The sequence below is a fragment of the Pochonia chlamydosporia genome, chromosome 2 (genome assembly GCF_001653235.2).
Source record: "Pochonia chlamydosporia 170 chromosome 2, whole genome shotgun sequence".
NCBI classification, from domain to species: Eukaryota; Fungi; Ascomycota; class Sordariomycetes; order Hypocreales; family Clavicipitaceae; genus Pochonia; species Pochonia chlamydosporia.
The window spans coordinates 876,265-891,162 of record NC_035791.1 but is presented as its reverse complement, the minus strand read 5'-3'; the positions used below and the strand labels follow the sequence as shown (position 1 = coordinate 891,162).

Sequence of the window (14,898 nt, the reverse complement as noted above, 5' to 3'; positions counted from 1 at the left end):
GCTACGAACCTACACCATTCGAACTTCTTTTTCCTGTGGGCTTGCTGCTTCCCATGCTGCGGAATGAATAACGGCCACTGTACATCGTTCACCAATCCCATCCGGAAGTCCCATATCTAAATCGACGGCCAAGATGTTGACCAGCCCACTGCCTGATCCAAACTCCGGGTATTCATCCTTGTCAAACATGCTGATGGGGCCTTCGACAAGAGACGGCCCGTCCCGATGGCAATGCATTGGCCCATACCGCGATATTTCGAGCAGGTCAATGTTGGCTTCAGAATCTGGACTCATGTCCAGTCCCACGTACCCGTACCCGGCCTGCTCCCACCACAGCCCGCAGTGTTTGCCTTTGCGGTCCAGGATGCGTCGGACGGCTTGGGGGCTTCGGTTATGAACTTGGGACTGGTAGCTCAAATATTCCTTCCTCGATGAGACGCCGAATGCTGGAAGAGCAACCGTACGAGCTGTAAAGCGCAACAGCTTGGTTTCAATATAAGAATCCTGCCTATTCTGGGGTGTTTGGGCGGCTCCGATAAACCAGGTACTGCCGCGAACAAGATCAGGGACCATTTTGGCGATGACCTGCCTGCGTTGAGTCTTGTCCCCATCCCTATCCGTTTTGCCAACCGGGACCCCTTGTTGATCAGGGATATGAGACTCTTGTTTGATATGCTCGTGGAGTTGATTCTGCTCCCATGTTGGTTCAATAATGGGGTCATTGTTCGATTGATAATAGGCCTTTACACTCGTCGTGGGTAGAGCAATCTTCCCATTTGACATCTCGAATACGCGGTATTCTACAGGCCCATCCCATCCCACCCACGACCAAGTTGGAAACTGTGAATTAGGAGTGGTGCTTGCGGAGCGAGATGTTGGCAGCTGACTACCTCGACGTGGAAGCCTTGCTATCGGTGTCCAAAGTAGAGCATGGCTGATAACCGCCGACGGAAGTCCATGGACAGCTGCACTTTCGAAATACTCCTCAAGAACGGCAAATATTCCAGCAAATGCCTTTAGAATGTCCGACTTGTACGTCAGGTTGCGACGGCTATAGATCTCAACGAGCTTGGCGTATGCGTTGAAAGTCTTGGACATCCGCTCCCGCAACGACATATCGTGCAATTCAGTCAGAGAAGACAGAGGATTATTCCGATTTGCCTTATTGAGAAGGTCATTATCCGTCCCCCGCAGCTTGTCTAGCATGAGTGCTACGTACTCCTCGTTGGCGCCGCCTTCACTCAGAGTGCTCTGGCCACACTGAAAGTACAGAGCATCTGGTGCGAAGAACAGGCAACGCCTCGAAAGTAAATGCTCTTGGACGATCCAGCTCCTGGCGCTCCAACGAGACAGCTCTATCTCCAGATAAAGCTGGCGTGGTGTTGCTACCAGGCCGACTATTTCTTTGTCGTTGCTGTGAGGGTCATCGTCGAGAGCAGGCGACTTGTTTGAAATCGTGACGGTGGCGACCTTTTGCGGTTCTCTTGTACCCGGTGAGACTCCTGGCAAGCCTGAGTTTGCGTCAGTTCCACTGAGTGCGACAATGGTAGCGAACGCCTGGCTGTAGATGATATCCATGTTAGGTATGTCGCGAGCCATTTGGATGTCGTCGTCTTGTACAATGCACAAGGCATCAACCCAAAGATATCTCTCATCTAGGGATCGAACGAACGCCATCGCATCCTGTATCGTCTTCGGAAAGCATATCGCCGCCAGAGAGTGGGCTTTCAATCGATCACTATAGTTGGACTTGAATGTTTTGGACATGTCGACTTGGCCCCATACATAGCTCAACGCAAAGTATTTGGCGTCAGAAGACGACGAAACCAGGCATTCGTCCTGGACATTAATCAATATTAGGCTAATCACGGCATCTGCTCGTTTCCCCAGTCGCGGATGATTGCACGCGGATCTGTGATTGTTATCACAGTCTCTCAACCACGACTTTACCAAGTTTGGGTTAATTTGCTGGCCACTGGCGTCGTAGATTGGGCCGTTTTGATTGGCAAGAATTTCTGCAGGTGAAGAATGCGCACTCACTTGCCAACCTTGGCGAAGAGCCTGAGAGTAGTTTTGAGACGTCAAGAGTCTCAGTTCACCAGCGGCTTTCATTCCATAGTCGAATCGAATCAACTTTTCCTTTGTAGAGAGTTGGCCACTCGTCAAGCGAATTCCTTGCACCTCCGGATCTATTGCCGCAAGGCGAGGATGGAGTGCCCCGGATGACTTGGTCGTGATTGCAGACAACATTAGGGAGCAAATGGAGCAGTTAGATCTGTCCAGAAGCTGAAAGTAATTCCCAAAAGGTAGCCATGCTCTCTTCGCTGCTAACTCAAAACCATCTTGAACAGGCTGCAGTATCTTCACCTCATCTCGGCACATGCGGCATAGTCGCAAGTTTGGATGCCTGCCTTCTGATCGGGCGTTGTCGATTGCCTTTTGTTCCATCTCAGCATGCAGAGCACAGAGCTCTTCTCGGGTATACGTTTTGTCACGGTCGATGCCCAATATACTACCCATGATGCCACTCAAGTCTAGTATTATGTTTTTAGACTCATCCATGGCAAGTTTTCGAGCACCTAGTTCGTTCACATAGTCACTCGTTTTGTACGGCCTTCTGTTGCTAACGGTAGCCCCTTTCTCCTCCTTCAGTTTTCTTATCTCATTCTCGATCTCATCGCTGGAGAGGGCTCGACCGGCATCAAGAGATTTGGATAGGACTTTTAATCGTGGCCCGCTCTGTTGATAAAACTGCTCCAATGCACTGGGAGCAGAGCTCTGGAGCTGGCGGCAATGATTCAGTTCCTCAGGCAATCCCCTCTCAGCTGCCTTTCTCATGGGGTTGTCCCGTGGTGCTTGAAACAGCTTGCCCAGCGATATCCCGAGATCCCAAGGCCAGGATGCTTGAATAGTACTCTGCGGAGAGCCGCTCTCACGAGCTACTTCATTGTAATCGAGTACTGCTTCTCTGACAGCACCCACGCAAGCCATCAGGTCCTGAAGGTCACGGGACAGGTCGTACTGGCTTAAGTAGAAATCAGCCAGGACTGAGTGGCAGCCTGGTTTCTCAGGGTAGTTGGAAGGCATGTCGAGAAGGAGCGATTTCAGTTGCCGTATATTTCGCCGAAACTGCTCAAGAGATTTCAACCTCTCTGCCAATTTATGCAGACCTCGCATGTACTCGACAAGATATTTGCCTCGAGCATTATTACCAGGCGGAATGGCACGAAGCAAACGCTCAGAGTACTGGACGTGGCCTCTCAAGTCTCCTTCCTCACTTGTCGATTTATATCTCGAGTCGTACAGGTTCGTAATGACCCTCAGAATTTGTATTCTTAACTCGTGGGTCGCAGGAAGGCTATCGAGGCCTGCCTTGCAGTACCCAAGCGCTTCATCCAAGTCCTGCAACTCTTTCGTTTGCTTGAACTTGTCAGCGCCTATAACGCCAAGCTGTGCTGCAGCAAAGCCATGCTCCCTTGAACCACTGGCCGTCCTCGATTGCAGCTCTCTTATCAATCTCATTGCTTCGTTGATGTCATCTGGATTTTGACTTTCAGAATATTGCATACGGAGGCGCGATGCAAAGTTATTGAGGTTCATGTAGTATTCGGCCGAGTCTTTCGGAGCGTGATCATATATCTCCTTTGCACATGCGATGGCTTCCTCAAGGTCATTAGCTTGCAGTGTTATTGCATACCTTTGGGACAGCGCGAATCCAAAATTCTTCATTACATTTATGTAAACATCTGGGCGGCTCTGCAAAAGATTATGCGTCACGCCTAATTCTTTGGCCTGGCGCCCGTTTGATACAGCCTCGTCCAACGCGTGGCGTGAATTGGTGGCTACATGTTCAGACATCTGTACGTATGACATCTTACTCAGATGCACGGCACGTTCCGGGGAGTCCCGTGGGAGACGACGCAGAATCGTCTCCAGATGTTGAATTGCATCTTGTAGGTAGTCGTATAGGCCGCTTTGATCGCTGTCTTTGATGAGAAGGTCAACTATGTCCGACCTGAGACGTACTTCTTGTTCAAGAGACAACGATCCCGAGTTGAGTGCCTCCCGAATACCGCCGTAGGTCCCCACGAGTCTGGTGACCTCGTCCAACTCTTTTGATTCACTGTGGGAATTGTCTGTCATCCTGAAAATTACTTGAGCTTGAGATCCGGTAATTGATACACGTTGCGAAAAGCTTGTAAGTTTTCAAACCTGAACCTGAAAAGACGCAAACCAACCGCTATGGTAGCGAGACAGCAACGATGAGTGATGCTTAGATAGAGGAGAGGTGCAAGTTATTAAGCCGTAGACGAAGAATGGTTCTGTCCCCGCATCGACAGGCCAGCTCGCCTCGCATTAGTTTGAGCATGAGGGCGCATTGTCAAGCTTTAGAGTGAGGCGGGCATAACGCACCGGTTGATCGGCTACCTTGGATGCGACAGTCAAGTCTCCATTGATGTATGTCAGCAGTCAGCCTAAACATGCCCTTGCAGCAATCATGACAAGGAGTTACACAGCCTTTTAGATTTCTTCGCAATTATTAGCTTTAATTACTCTGCCCCTATTTAAACGCTAATAGAGCATTTTTAAGTCTCGCTAATATTAATTAACTGTTTCCCGCTTAGATTGCTGCTATTGAGGCTATACATATATTTCACAAATACATAATAGAAACGCTAGTATAAGACCTTATTATGGTATTGCCACCTGATTGCGTCTTCCCAATTGCCGTGCTGCTTTTCTCGTCTGCCATTAGTCTGCAATATTTACTAACTCACCGACACTTATTGGCCTTTAAAGCATTCCTTTCATCCATTACCACTTGCGCTGCATCGCTAGTACAACATCACTAATCCTCGCTCCAAGTATCAAGTACACCTGATTATCGTGTTTTTCGCTTATTAATTAATAGGGTGTTAACGTGTAGAATTAGCAAGAGTGCCAATAATTAGTTTAGTTGGAGACCAAGTGGTTATTGGATCTAAACGGGGGGCCGCCAATAGCGTGGACCGGATGTCATAAAGATCAAATACTAGATTAATGCCTTTTGGGTGCTGCTAGGGGCAACGCGTCTAATCGCAGTGGCAGTATTAACGTCTCCAAGTCCGACAAAGTTGGCACTCGTGGCTGTGGTCGAGATAGGGCGCTTATTCCAGCCTCTTATCTGAAACGGCTGGCAGCAGCCGAAGCAGCATTTGTTCAAACAGGGAGTCATCCCACTCGGGCATGTCTCTGGGCGCCAGGGTTCTAGCCCCCCTTTATTTCTAATAGATGTGACTCGCATGTATAGGGGAGTGAGTTCGTCAGGATCATGTAATTGCTTGGCAGCAGGAGACGTACTGCTTTGAATGGGGAGGTGTTATTTCTGTTGAACGTGACAGAAGAACACAGATGGAATGAGTGTTTTTTATTCTGTAACCTAGAGATGCCGCCAACGTGGGCTGTGTATGGAAGCGCGCAGGCTAGACCCTGCACATGATGTTATATCATGTTCAACGGTTTTCTGGGCAACTATTCAGTCTGGGTCATGCCCCGGCGTCGCGTAGTGAGATATGATACATCGTGTCGGTATGGGCTTGATGTCCTTCCTTGAGGTTCTTTTGTCACAATACTCCTCTGTGAACGAATCGGCATCTCCACATGTTATATTTTATTCTGGGTTAAGACAAGAGCCCATATCAATACCCCAAAACAACGTTATTGGAGCCGTCCCGAGTCGACGCAGTAGCCAAGGTGTCATCAGGCAGCCTCGCGTATTCCGCGTTCGCGTCTTTATATTTGACTGTTGCTAGTTCAAGGTCCACCAACTCCTTCCGCTACGGCATCGCTGCATTCTGCGGCATTGTAACCTAGTGAGAATCGTGTGTTACAGAACCGGAATCACAACGCTTCACACCGCCGCTTTTAGCCACACCAACTCAGGTGCGAATCGCCCGCCGCTTAGTGAGCTCGTTTGCGGCTCCCTAAGGTACCCTGAGCTGTCCGCAAGCTATTCCCAAGCTATTTCTAAGCTGTTCCTAGACGTTCCCTAAGCATCAAAATACTCAATAAAATGTCACAGAAAACTAGGGTGGAAGGGGTAGATTAATAGACAATTTCTGCATATAATAGAATATTCTCTAAGAACTACGTGGCGCTATTATTCTACCATAAGTATACTAGTAATCCGATTATTATAATAGATTTGTATATATAACTTAACTACTATCTTAAACATAATATTCTCTAAGCATTTCTTACATAACTGTTGCTCGCAATCTTAATATATACGGCTAACTAAAAGCTTATCTGGATATGCTAGAGTGCAATAATTGCAGATTAACTCTATCCACTATATAAGGCGTAAGACTTCTGTACATGGGCAAGAGTATAGTGGGACGCTCCAGGTGAGAGAGTTATGCGGAAAGCTCCAGCGTTATAATATTAAATGCCTGCCGCCAATATAAAGTGTTAGGGACTTTAAAGTCAATAAAAGGCGAGAACGGCAGGAGAGGCCGAGTCCGTGGAAAGCAAGGGAATCGGAATGCGTGGTGAGAACCCTAGGTTGTAACTAAACATGTAACGCCTACTTTCGTCATTGATGTTGCCTGGGTTGTTATCACCCAGACTGTTTCGAAGTCGGTAGCATCACAGCTCTTAAGTTCAATCCGCTAGTTGTTAAAATGTCTCAAAGTACTTTGAATCAAAGGATATGCCTGTAAGCTACATTTTCGGATGTAGTATGGAGGCGCTACTCCCACGCTGCTTGAGGGGTAAGCGGCATTGCCCATGGGAACACAAAATGGTGGCACTGGGTTGAATGCAACGAGCTGCAGAAAACAACTGAATGGCTCACATCAGCATCCCAAACCTACCTCATTAGCAACTAGCCCGGTGAGAATCACAATAAACGCCTGGCCTGTAAAGCCTAGTTTGCCGCTATTGATCGTAGTGCGGAGAACAGCTTTGAACAAGGCCACATTTCATCGCCACTCTTAGCTTAACAACGGGGCAAAACCTTTATCATAGTTAAAAAGAACAGGTACTCTGAGTGCGAACTAACTTACATGTCTGTATGGCAAACCTGTTCTTAAAGTTACGGAAGCTCTGCAATTATGATCGTGGTGACGGCCTTTCAATTCTATGTACTTTGTATCTTCTACGAGGCATCCCTCGTCGGAAGAATGTGTTGCTTGTTGCACCACTCACTACACACCAAACTTGGCCGGTCTTATCCCAGTTTGGCAGCTGGATTGAGGCTGACCTGCATGATTGTCTGACAGGTAGGGTCGTCACCAATATCGTAACCAACAGCATCGCGTCGTAAGCCGTCGTCGAAAGCTCATAACCTTGCCCGTGTCATCGCCTCACAACATAAATTTCGAAGGCTTATGTTATTATGCCATCAACTGATCTCTACAAAACACAGATAAAAGCTTTCACAGACGTAAGGTAACTTTAGAATCACGAAACATCATGGATGACCAAGCTCCAATCAACCTGGTGAAACCCAGGCACTACAATCTAGAGCTGCGAAACCTCGACTTCGAAACTTGGAAGTACGATGGCATAGTGTCCATCGCCGTGGAGTTCATCCAGCCTTCCAGGTCAATTACCATCAATGCCAGCCATTTAGAGTTTAAGAATGCGCAAGTGCTCGTGGACGGCGATGTTGCTATTACCACGAAAGCAACGTCGTTCGACTGCGACGACAAGATGCAGGTCGTCAGAATCAATCTCAACAACGAAATACCAGCCACAAAAAGCGCGACCATCACCGTTGAGTTCCAAGGAGCGATAAGCGACTCTCTAGCCGGCTTCTACCGCTCAAAATACAAGCCCGTCATCCAACAGGCAGCGTCGGTCGCTCATGATGACGACGGCTCACATTATGTGCTGAGCACCCAATTTGAAGCTAGCTACGCTCGGCGGGCGTTTCCTTGCTTCGACGTGCCTAACCTCAAGGCGACATTTGCCCTCACCATCGAAGTGCCATCTGACCAGGTTGTCCTGAGTAACATGCCGGTCAGGAGCATTAAGCCCAATGACGAGCGGGCTGGCTGGCACGCTGTTTCCTTCAAGACGACACCCATCATGAGCACTTATCTTCTCGCCTGGGCGGTCGGTGATTTTGCGTATGTGGAAGCCTTTACGGACCAGTTCTACAACGGCCAGAGGGTTCCTGTACGTGTCTATGCCACTCGAGGGGTGCAGAGCCAGGGTCAATTCGCAGTGACTCTCGCGCCGAGGGTAATTGATCTCTTCTCTGGTGTCTTTGATATACCTTATCCACTGGACAAGATGGACATTTTAGCCGTGCCGGAAATGTCCATGACCAGTATGGAGCACTGGGGCCTCATCACGTCCCAACCCTCTGAAGTATGTATTTTCTCCGCTGTCAAGTGATCTCTTTGCTGAAACTGCCAAAAAGCTTCTGTTAGATTCGGAGACGTCAAGCGAAGCTGTGAAGCAGGACATTGCGGACAATGTCTCTCACGAACTCGCACATCAGTGGTTTGGTAACCTTGTTACCATGGACTGGTGGGATGAGCTCTGGCTGAACGAGAGCTTTGCTACCTGGGCTGGTCATTATGCAGTTGATCAGCTATTCCCCGAGTGGGACATCTGGGCACAGTTTGTGGTTGGCCGCATGGAGGATGCATTTCAGGCAGACGGATTGCGGTCCAGCCACGCCGTGCATATCCCCATGAGTAGCGGTTTGCAGGATCATCAGATTTTCGACCAAATCAGCTACGGCAAGGGATGCGCAGTTATTAGAATGTTGGTCGAGTATGTTGGCGTTGGGAAGTTTTTGGCGGGCGTCTCCAGTTACTTGAAGACCAATGCTTACGGCAACGCAACTGCTCATGTCCTGTGGGAAAACCTTGAAGCTGCTTCTGGTAAAGGTATCGTCGACATAGCTGAGTCATGGATTAATACTGTCGGTTATCCGGTGGTGGTAGTGACAGAGATACCCAATAAGGGGCAAATTTTGTTGCGACAGTCCCGATTCTTGACGAGCGGCGATGTTAAGCCCGAAGACGACACGGCTCTTTGGTGTATCCCTCTCGGTATAACGGGTATCGACTGCGGCCAAGATGCCTTCTTGTCCGAAAAGGAACAGTTTATACCTGGTATCGACCCAGAGTTTTACAAGCTGAATGCCCAAGGCACCGGATTCTATAGAGTAGCGTACCCTCCATGTCGTCTCGCGCTGTTAAGCACACAACTGAACCGTCTTTCTGCCTCGGAGAGATGTTCCATGATAGGATCTGCGGCTGCCCTTGCGTCTGCGGGATCCGGATCTGCCGCATCTTTGCTGTCATTTTTGCAAGGTTTTCGTCGGGAGAACCACGCCACCGTGTGGCAGCAGGTACTTGATGCTCTTCAAAATGTCGAGATGGCCTTCTCTGAGGACGCAGAGATGAGCACCGGACTGAAGCACTTCGCCTTGCAGCTCATTGAAGGCAAGGTAAATGATGTTGGTATAGAAGCATTGCCAGAAGATAGTTTCTTGATGAGACGTCTTCGCCGAACTCTGCTTGGGAAAGCTGTGAAATACGGGCATGCTGGGTACGCAGGATACCCCCTTGATACCGCTATAACCCCCTTGGTACTAACAGAGTGGCGTAGAACTGTGAACAAATTCGCGTCTATTTTCAGCGACTGGACTGATAAGGGTATCGACATTAACCCAAGTATGCGCCGCATAGTGCTTCGCGCTGCTATGCGAAAAGAACCAACCCGCGTGTTCCCAATTCTCATGTCTGAGTTTACTAAGACATCGTCCAGCGACACCAAGAACAGCATCCTTCTTGCAATGGCAGAAACAGACGACAAGTCAATCCTCCGCGACCTCGTCGCCTTCAACTGGTCGTCATCCGTGCCTGTAAGTGAAATGTCCGTGGTGCTGTTCGCTTTGGTTGCCCACCCTATCGGTAGGCATGTACAGTGGGCATATACAAAGGATCATTGGGAGGCGTGCGCGGCCAAGTTGAACGATGCTCTTCTGCTGGATCAGTTTGTACAGGTGAGCCTGCTCGGATTTAGTAGCGAGGATGTTATCAAGGACGTGGATGCGTTCTTTGCGGACAAGAACACGGAGGGCTTTAGACAGTCGTTGGAAAAGGGGAAGGAAGGGATCCGAGCAAAGGCTCTGTATAGAGAAAGGGACTCGGCACTACTCAAGCAATTTTTCTTGGAGAATAAGTACTTGTGAAGCATGTTCTTTGCGGCCTGTCTTAACATGCACATGATTTTCATCGCGGGTCTGTCTTCAACCAGGTCGGATTTCGAAGTGGTGGGAGGGGGTATAGAGACAATGTAACTACTAGCACTATCCTCTCATCGTTCCATCGCACTGCTCTCACGTCAGAATAATGGACGATGCGACTCTCTTCTATTCTCGAATGCGTGACCATGAAGTTGCTGCATGGTAGCTTTTGGTGAATGGACCTAATTTACACAAAATCGGTCTGGTTTGGCGCCAACAAAAGCTCTAGATCTGGTAACGCTGGGTCCAAGTGTAGCTCGTGATAATAGGCTCAATATGCGACACTGTCTCGCCCAACGATCCGTAGCGGTGAAACTCGCCATCCTGCCGTAGCAGAGGTTTATGCTTCTCACATTCCGGTCGTCTTAAATCGCGAGGCATGAGGCGATGACGTCAATGCTGAGAATGTGTCACACGGGACGGTCCGAGAGCCTTTGAGGCCTTTGATATTGGTTACACAGGATGACCTCAAAGGGAGTTGGTTACACTACGGCATCACGAGGTCAGGTTCAGAGCCTAAGGCAAAGCCGGAAGGTTGGGTATAAATAAGGATCCTCAGGAGCAACTAGATTGAACAGAACCAAGGACCTTTGATACCAAAAGAGATTATATCTGAATAGAGTCTATTGATTCCAAGCCCAGAATACTGCCCTTGTCACAGAATGGAATAGCTACATTCTCACTGACGGCTGAGTAGTCACAAATATAAGCGATATACACAAGCCGTTGGCCAGAGCAGAGCACATGCGGCAGAAACCACGATCGGTACTAGGAGGAGCTTCGACAGCCTGCCTGTGATGCCAGCGAGCATTAGGCTAACGCAAACATTGTTGAGGCCGATGGCGTTGATCACAGACCAGCTTACGTCAAAGTATGTCGGTGTGTCTGTGAGCACCATGGGTGCTTATATATATCTGAATGAATACTTTTGAGGTCATAGGACGGACCAAATCATCTAACCAATATTCAAAAAATGCAATTAGTTTGATTACCATTATTGTTGTGTCTGCCGTCATTATGTAAATAGAGGTTTCAAGGTCTTTTACCTCTCTCAAATAGATTCCTCAGCCACCTAATAAAATTGGCTACCCTTGATATCTAGGATACTATGACAGCTGAAAATCTGAGAGGAGACAAAGTGAGAGCGTTCTACCAAGGTATCACTGGCTCATACAGTGGCGTCTGATAGTGCGGGGGAGGTATAGTTCAGGAAATAGAATCAGGAGGATCATTATTGGCATATTGCTAGTGTGTTGGATCGAAGTGCTTCTTCTGAATTTCATCGCCGGGAACAGAAGCCGACGGGATGCTGTATTATGTCGGTAATTACTATGTCCCTGTTAAGTTCAGTTCTCTGCCTTCCCGTCGCGTAATAGTGTGCCCTACCCAACAGCTCTATTTTCCATAGAACGTACCGCAACAGCATAATTTCGATATTGTTTTAAGGCGCATGGCTCAGTTAAGGTGGCTGACAAAGTTTTTCAGCCTGTGGACATTCAGTCTGGTTCATATTCGTTGCGAGGGAGCGAGGAGCACACATGGAGACACACGCTGGATTGATAGAGGCTTGCGGACTTGTGTTCAACTTCTAATGCGTTGGGCTAGTGCCATTGCCCAAGAAGGCGCCCTCGTGGCGTTACTCGGGGTCCGGCTCGTGGTAGGTTTCATCGACTGGTTGACGTCGACTGGGGAAGCTGGCGTTCTCCCGCTCCAATGAGGTCAACCACTGTCTTACAATTACATGGCTCGCAAATTGGCGTAAACTCCCATCGTGTCCGGCGGCTATTTTTACCCTAAATACTTTCCTTGGTGGCGGACTCGAAATTAATCTGACGGTGCAGCAAGCCGGCGGCCCCAGAGGTATCGTTAACTTACACGCACCCTAACCTGTGGGAGGACTGTTCACGGGATGATTATCCTTAACTGACTAACTACAAGGTGTCCCCAACGAGCAATGTGTGGGATGGGTGTGCTGCGTCGCTCCTAGAGGCGACCATAGCTACCCCATCACTAGTTTGACAAGGTGATTAATGAAATAGTAAGTCTTCTATTGGAATGGCAACCCATCAAAAACTGGCAGCGCTTTTCGTTCTGGGATATCATAGCAGCTTAGGCAAAGAACAAATTGACGCCTACAGTTTGTGGCATTGGTGCACAAGGTTGTGTCTTCCAACAAAGAGGCCATACTGAGCTATTTGTCCAGTCCCTCTTGAATTAAGGTAGGCTTATTAGCTCAATGAATATACGTAAAGGTATCCCAGGGCGAGATTCACTGTCCACTGCCGCTATTCGTAGCGTAGTATTGGCCCCTGGCTTACGATGTAGGAATGCTAATTCTTTACAGCCCCTGTTTCTCTCGGCTTGTTCAATCTTTAGACACCAGAGAGTGGTTGACATCAACAGCACGTTTCTCTCTGATTCAGCACGTAAACCTTCAAAAGAGCTCGTTTGTTCATGTGATACGCCTTTGATACTACACTTACGTATATATCTGAAGTTAAGCAAGAAGCCGGAGCCTGCTCTTCTTTCTCTGCCGCGTGGAAGATTTTGCTTGAAGCACATCGGACTGATCCAGTACGGGCGTGGATCAGATCAATTGATGCCCCTGGCCCTCCAATGCCTTGCCATGACCCGCTATCTCCCTTTCCATACATAATAACAGCACCCACCCGCCACCTCACTTCCAACCCACCTCCGCCCTTTCTGTCGTTGTCCGATCACTTTGATTGCAAAGACATTGTCGGAAAACTTCGAAATGAACATTTCAGAGCAAACAGTCGGACCGGAGGACTATGATGTATTATCACGATGGCAAATATCCAACTTCTTCGCTTCCAAACCCTCCCCCACAAAAGACGAATGCGATAGTCTTGCTGCCAGCCTGCTGAGCGGTCCCGTTTCTGCTACACCAATGCAAGGAGCCAATAGTTATACCGTAGAAAGAAATGGAGTTTCAACAATAGTCCAGTTTCGGTCCTCACTGCTTGACATGGAAAAACTCGAGCTTGCCCAGCAAGTCTATCTCCGATTTGTGCCTCCGGGCTTATGTCATGGCGAATTGGGAACTGCCCACGTCTACGTTAGGAATCGTGTATTTGGTCCAGCATTCTGCCGGGTGCGTAAACAGATGTTTGCCTCTGACAAAGCAATGGAGCAGCGTTTGGGGCAGACTATCCAAGATTTTGCCAAGTGAGTTACTACCCGTCACTTAGCTAACGTTTACACGTCTCCTTGACACCCCGATATCTAACGGCAACATCCATCAGGTTCTTTTCCTTGGCATGGATCAACAGACCACCAGACTCGCCGTCACCGCCCCTTTGATTTGAAAGACAAGTATATTGCTGTTCTCAACAAGCTCTTACGAACGCTTCCCAAACGCCTACACCCAAAAATTGACATGGTCAAGCAAAGTCTCCACCTAATCTTCCGCCCCGAATTCCCAGCTGTGCTTCAGCACGGCGATCTTCTTGAGAACAACATTCATGTCGAAGAAGAAACTGGCCATATTACCGGCGTTGTGGACTGGCAAGAGGCCGTTGTGGTCCCTTTTGGGCTGTCTCTTGTTGGCGTAGAGACACTGTTGGGTGCCCAGACAAACTCGGATTGGCATTTCCACCCTTCTCACGTTGAACTGCGACAGCTGTTCTGGGATACATTTTACAGCGAAGTCGGGCAGGTCTCTGACTTAGACAAAGAGACAATTGACATAGCAAGGCTGATGGGTTTGTTTCAGACGCATGGTTTCGAGGAAAATGGCAGGTCAGGAGTGTATCTTGAGAATTTCACTTCAGTATAGATCAGGCATCACTGACTTGGTACTCAACACAGTTGTTGCCGTAAGTGCAAGGGGCCCAGGTCTTTGTAGCACGCCCGCTTTCAAACAACTCCTGATACCGTCCGAAGGCGCAAAACCTCTGACACGGTTGGCATGTGGCTTCTGTAATAGACCATTAATTACAACTTACTGCACCGCCGCTTTTAGCCACACCAGCTCTAACGATAACTACCCTACTGCTACTGTGGCCAAATCTTCCCCAACTATGGAGGACTTCATACAGGGTTACTACGACCTCGTGGAGGGTGTGACCTGTGTGCCTGCATGTTTCAAATGTTGTCATGGCCTCGAGTCAGAACGGCGGCCCGAATAATATAGTAGTGTGCGCCATGGCGCCAGCCCAGACGGTTGTACCACCGGATTCACATCAGTGACGTTTTTGCCGCCGGACTCCCACATCCGCGCCGTTGGCCAAATTAGCCATCAACGTCATTAATTAATATCACGCTCGATTACCTAGTACATCAATCCATTTTGCTATTTAGCTGATTGAACAGTTGACGTCGTTAATTTTTATACTCTCTTCGAATTGTCTTATATCTTGCTTTATCTAGAGCAAGCCACTTTGCATCTACTGGGAGCGTGCTGTACCTAATAAGTTATTAATTTACCCAAGCCCAGCCCAGGCTAGCCGCATCTGCCCCTGTGCTCCTATGTCAAGGCAGGCTAGCATTGTTTCTCCCCGAGGCTTCATGTTGACACCTAAAATTGGCTGGCGACTCAAGGCTTACATCTCGACAAGGTCAGGCAACGGCAGGGCGTTTGAATACACCGCATCAGACTTGCGCCAACGAACAAACCATAAGAG

The 14,898-nt window shown here is 48.6% G+C and overlaps 3 protein-coding genes across 3 annotated transcripts; 2 read left to right on the top strand and 1 right to left on the bottom strand.

Moving 5' to 3' along the window:
- Positions 1-9: 9 nt before the first annotated feature.
- Positions 10-4,143, bottom strand: VFPPC_15492 (heterokaryon incompatibility protein (HET) domain-containing protein; the record flags this gene model as incomplete). Its single annotated transcript, XM_018293245.1, has 1 exon — positions 10-4,143. One exon carries the CDS (start codon positions 4,141-4,143, stop codon positions 10-12), a length of 4,134 nt encoding a protein of 1,377 aa, XP_018146367.1.
- A 3,312-nt stretch (positions 4,144-7,455) lies between these two features.
- Positions 7,456-10,198, top strand: VFPPC_02405 (aminopeptidase 2; the record flags this gene model as incomplete). The annotated part of the gene is made up of 3 exons (XM_018282058.1): positions 7,456-8,358; positions 8,411-9,552; positions 9,613-10,198. The coding sequence occupies 3 exons, from the start codon at positions 7,456-7,458 to the stop codon at positions 10,196-10,198; spliced, it is 2,631 nt and encodes an 876-aa protein (XP_018146366.1).
- A 2,809-nt stretch (positions 10,199-13,007) lies between these two features.
- Positions 13,008-14,051, top strand: VFPPC_13262 (phosphotransferase enzyme family domain-containing protein; the record flags this gene model as incomplete). Its single annotated transcript, XM_018291039.1, has 2 exons — positions 13,008-13,441; positions 13,667-14,051. 2 exons carry the CDS (start codon positions 13,008-13,010, stop codon positions 14,049-14,051), a joined length of 819 nt encoding a protein of 272 aa, XP_018146365.1.
- Positions 14,052-14,898: the final 847 nt, after the last annotated feature.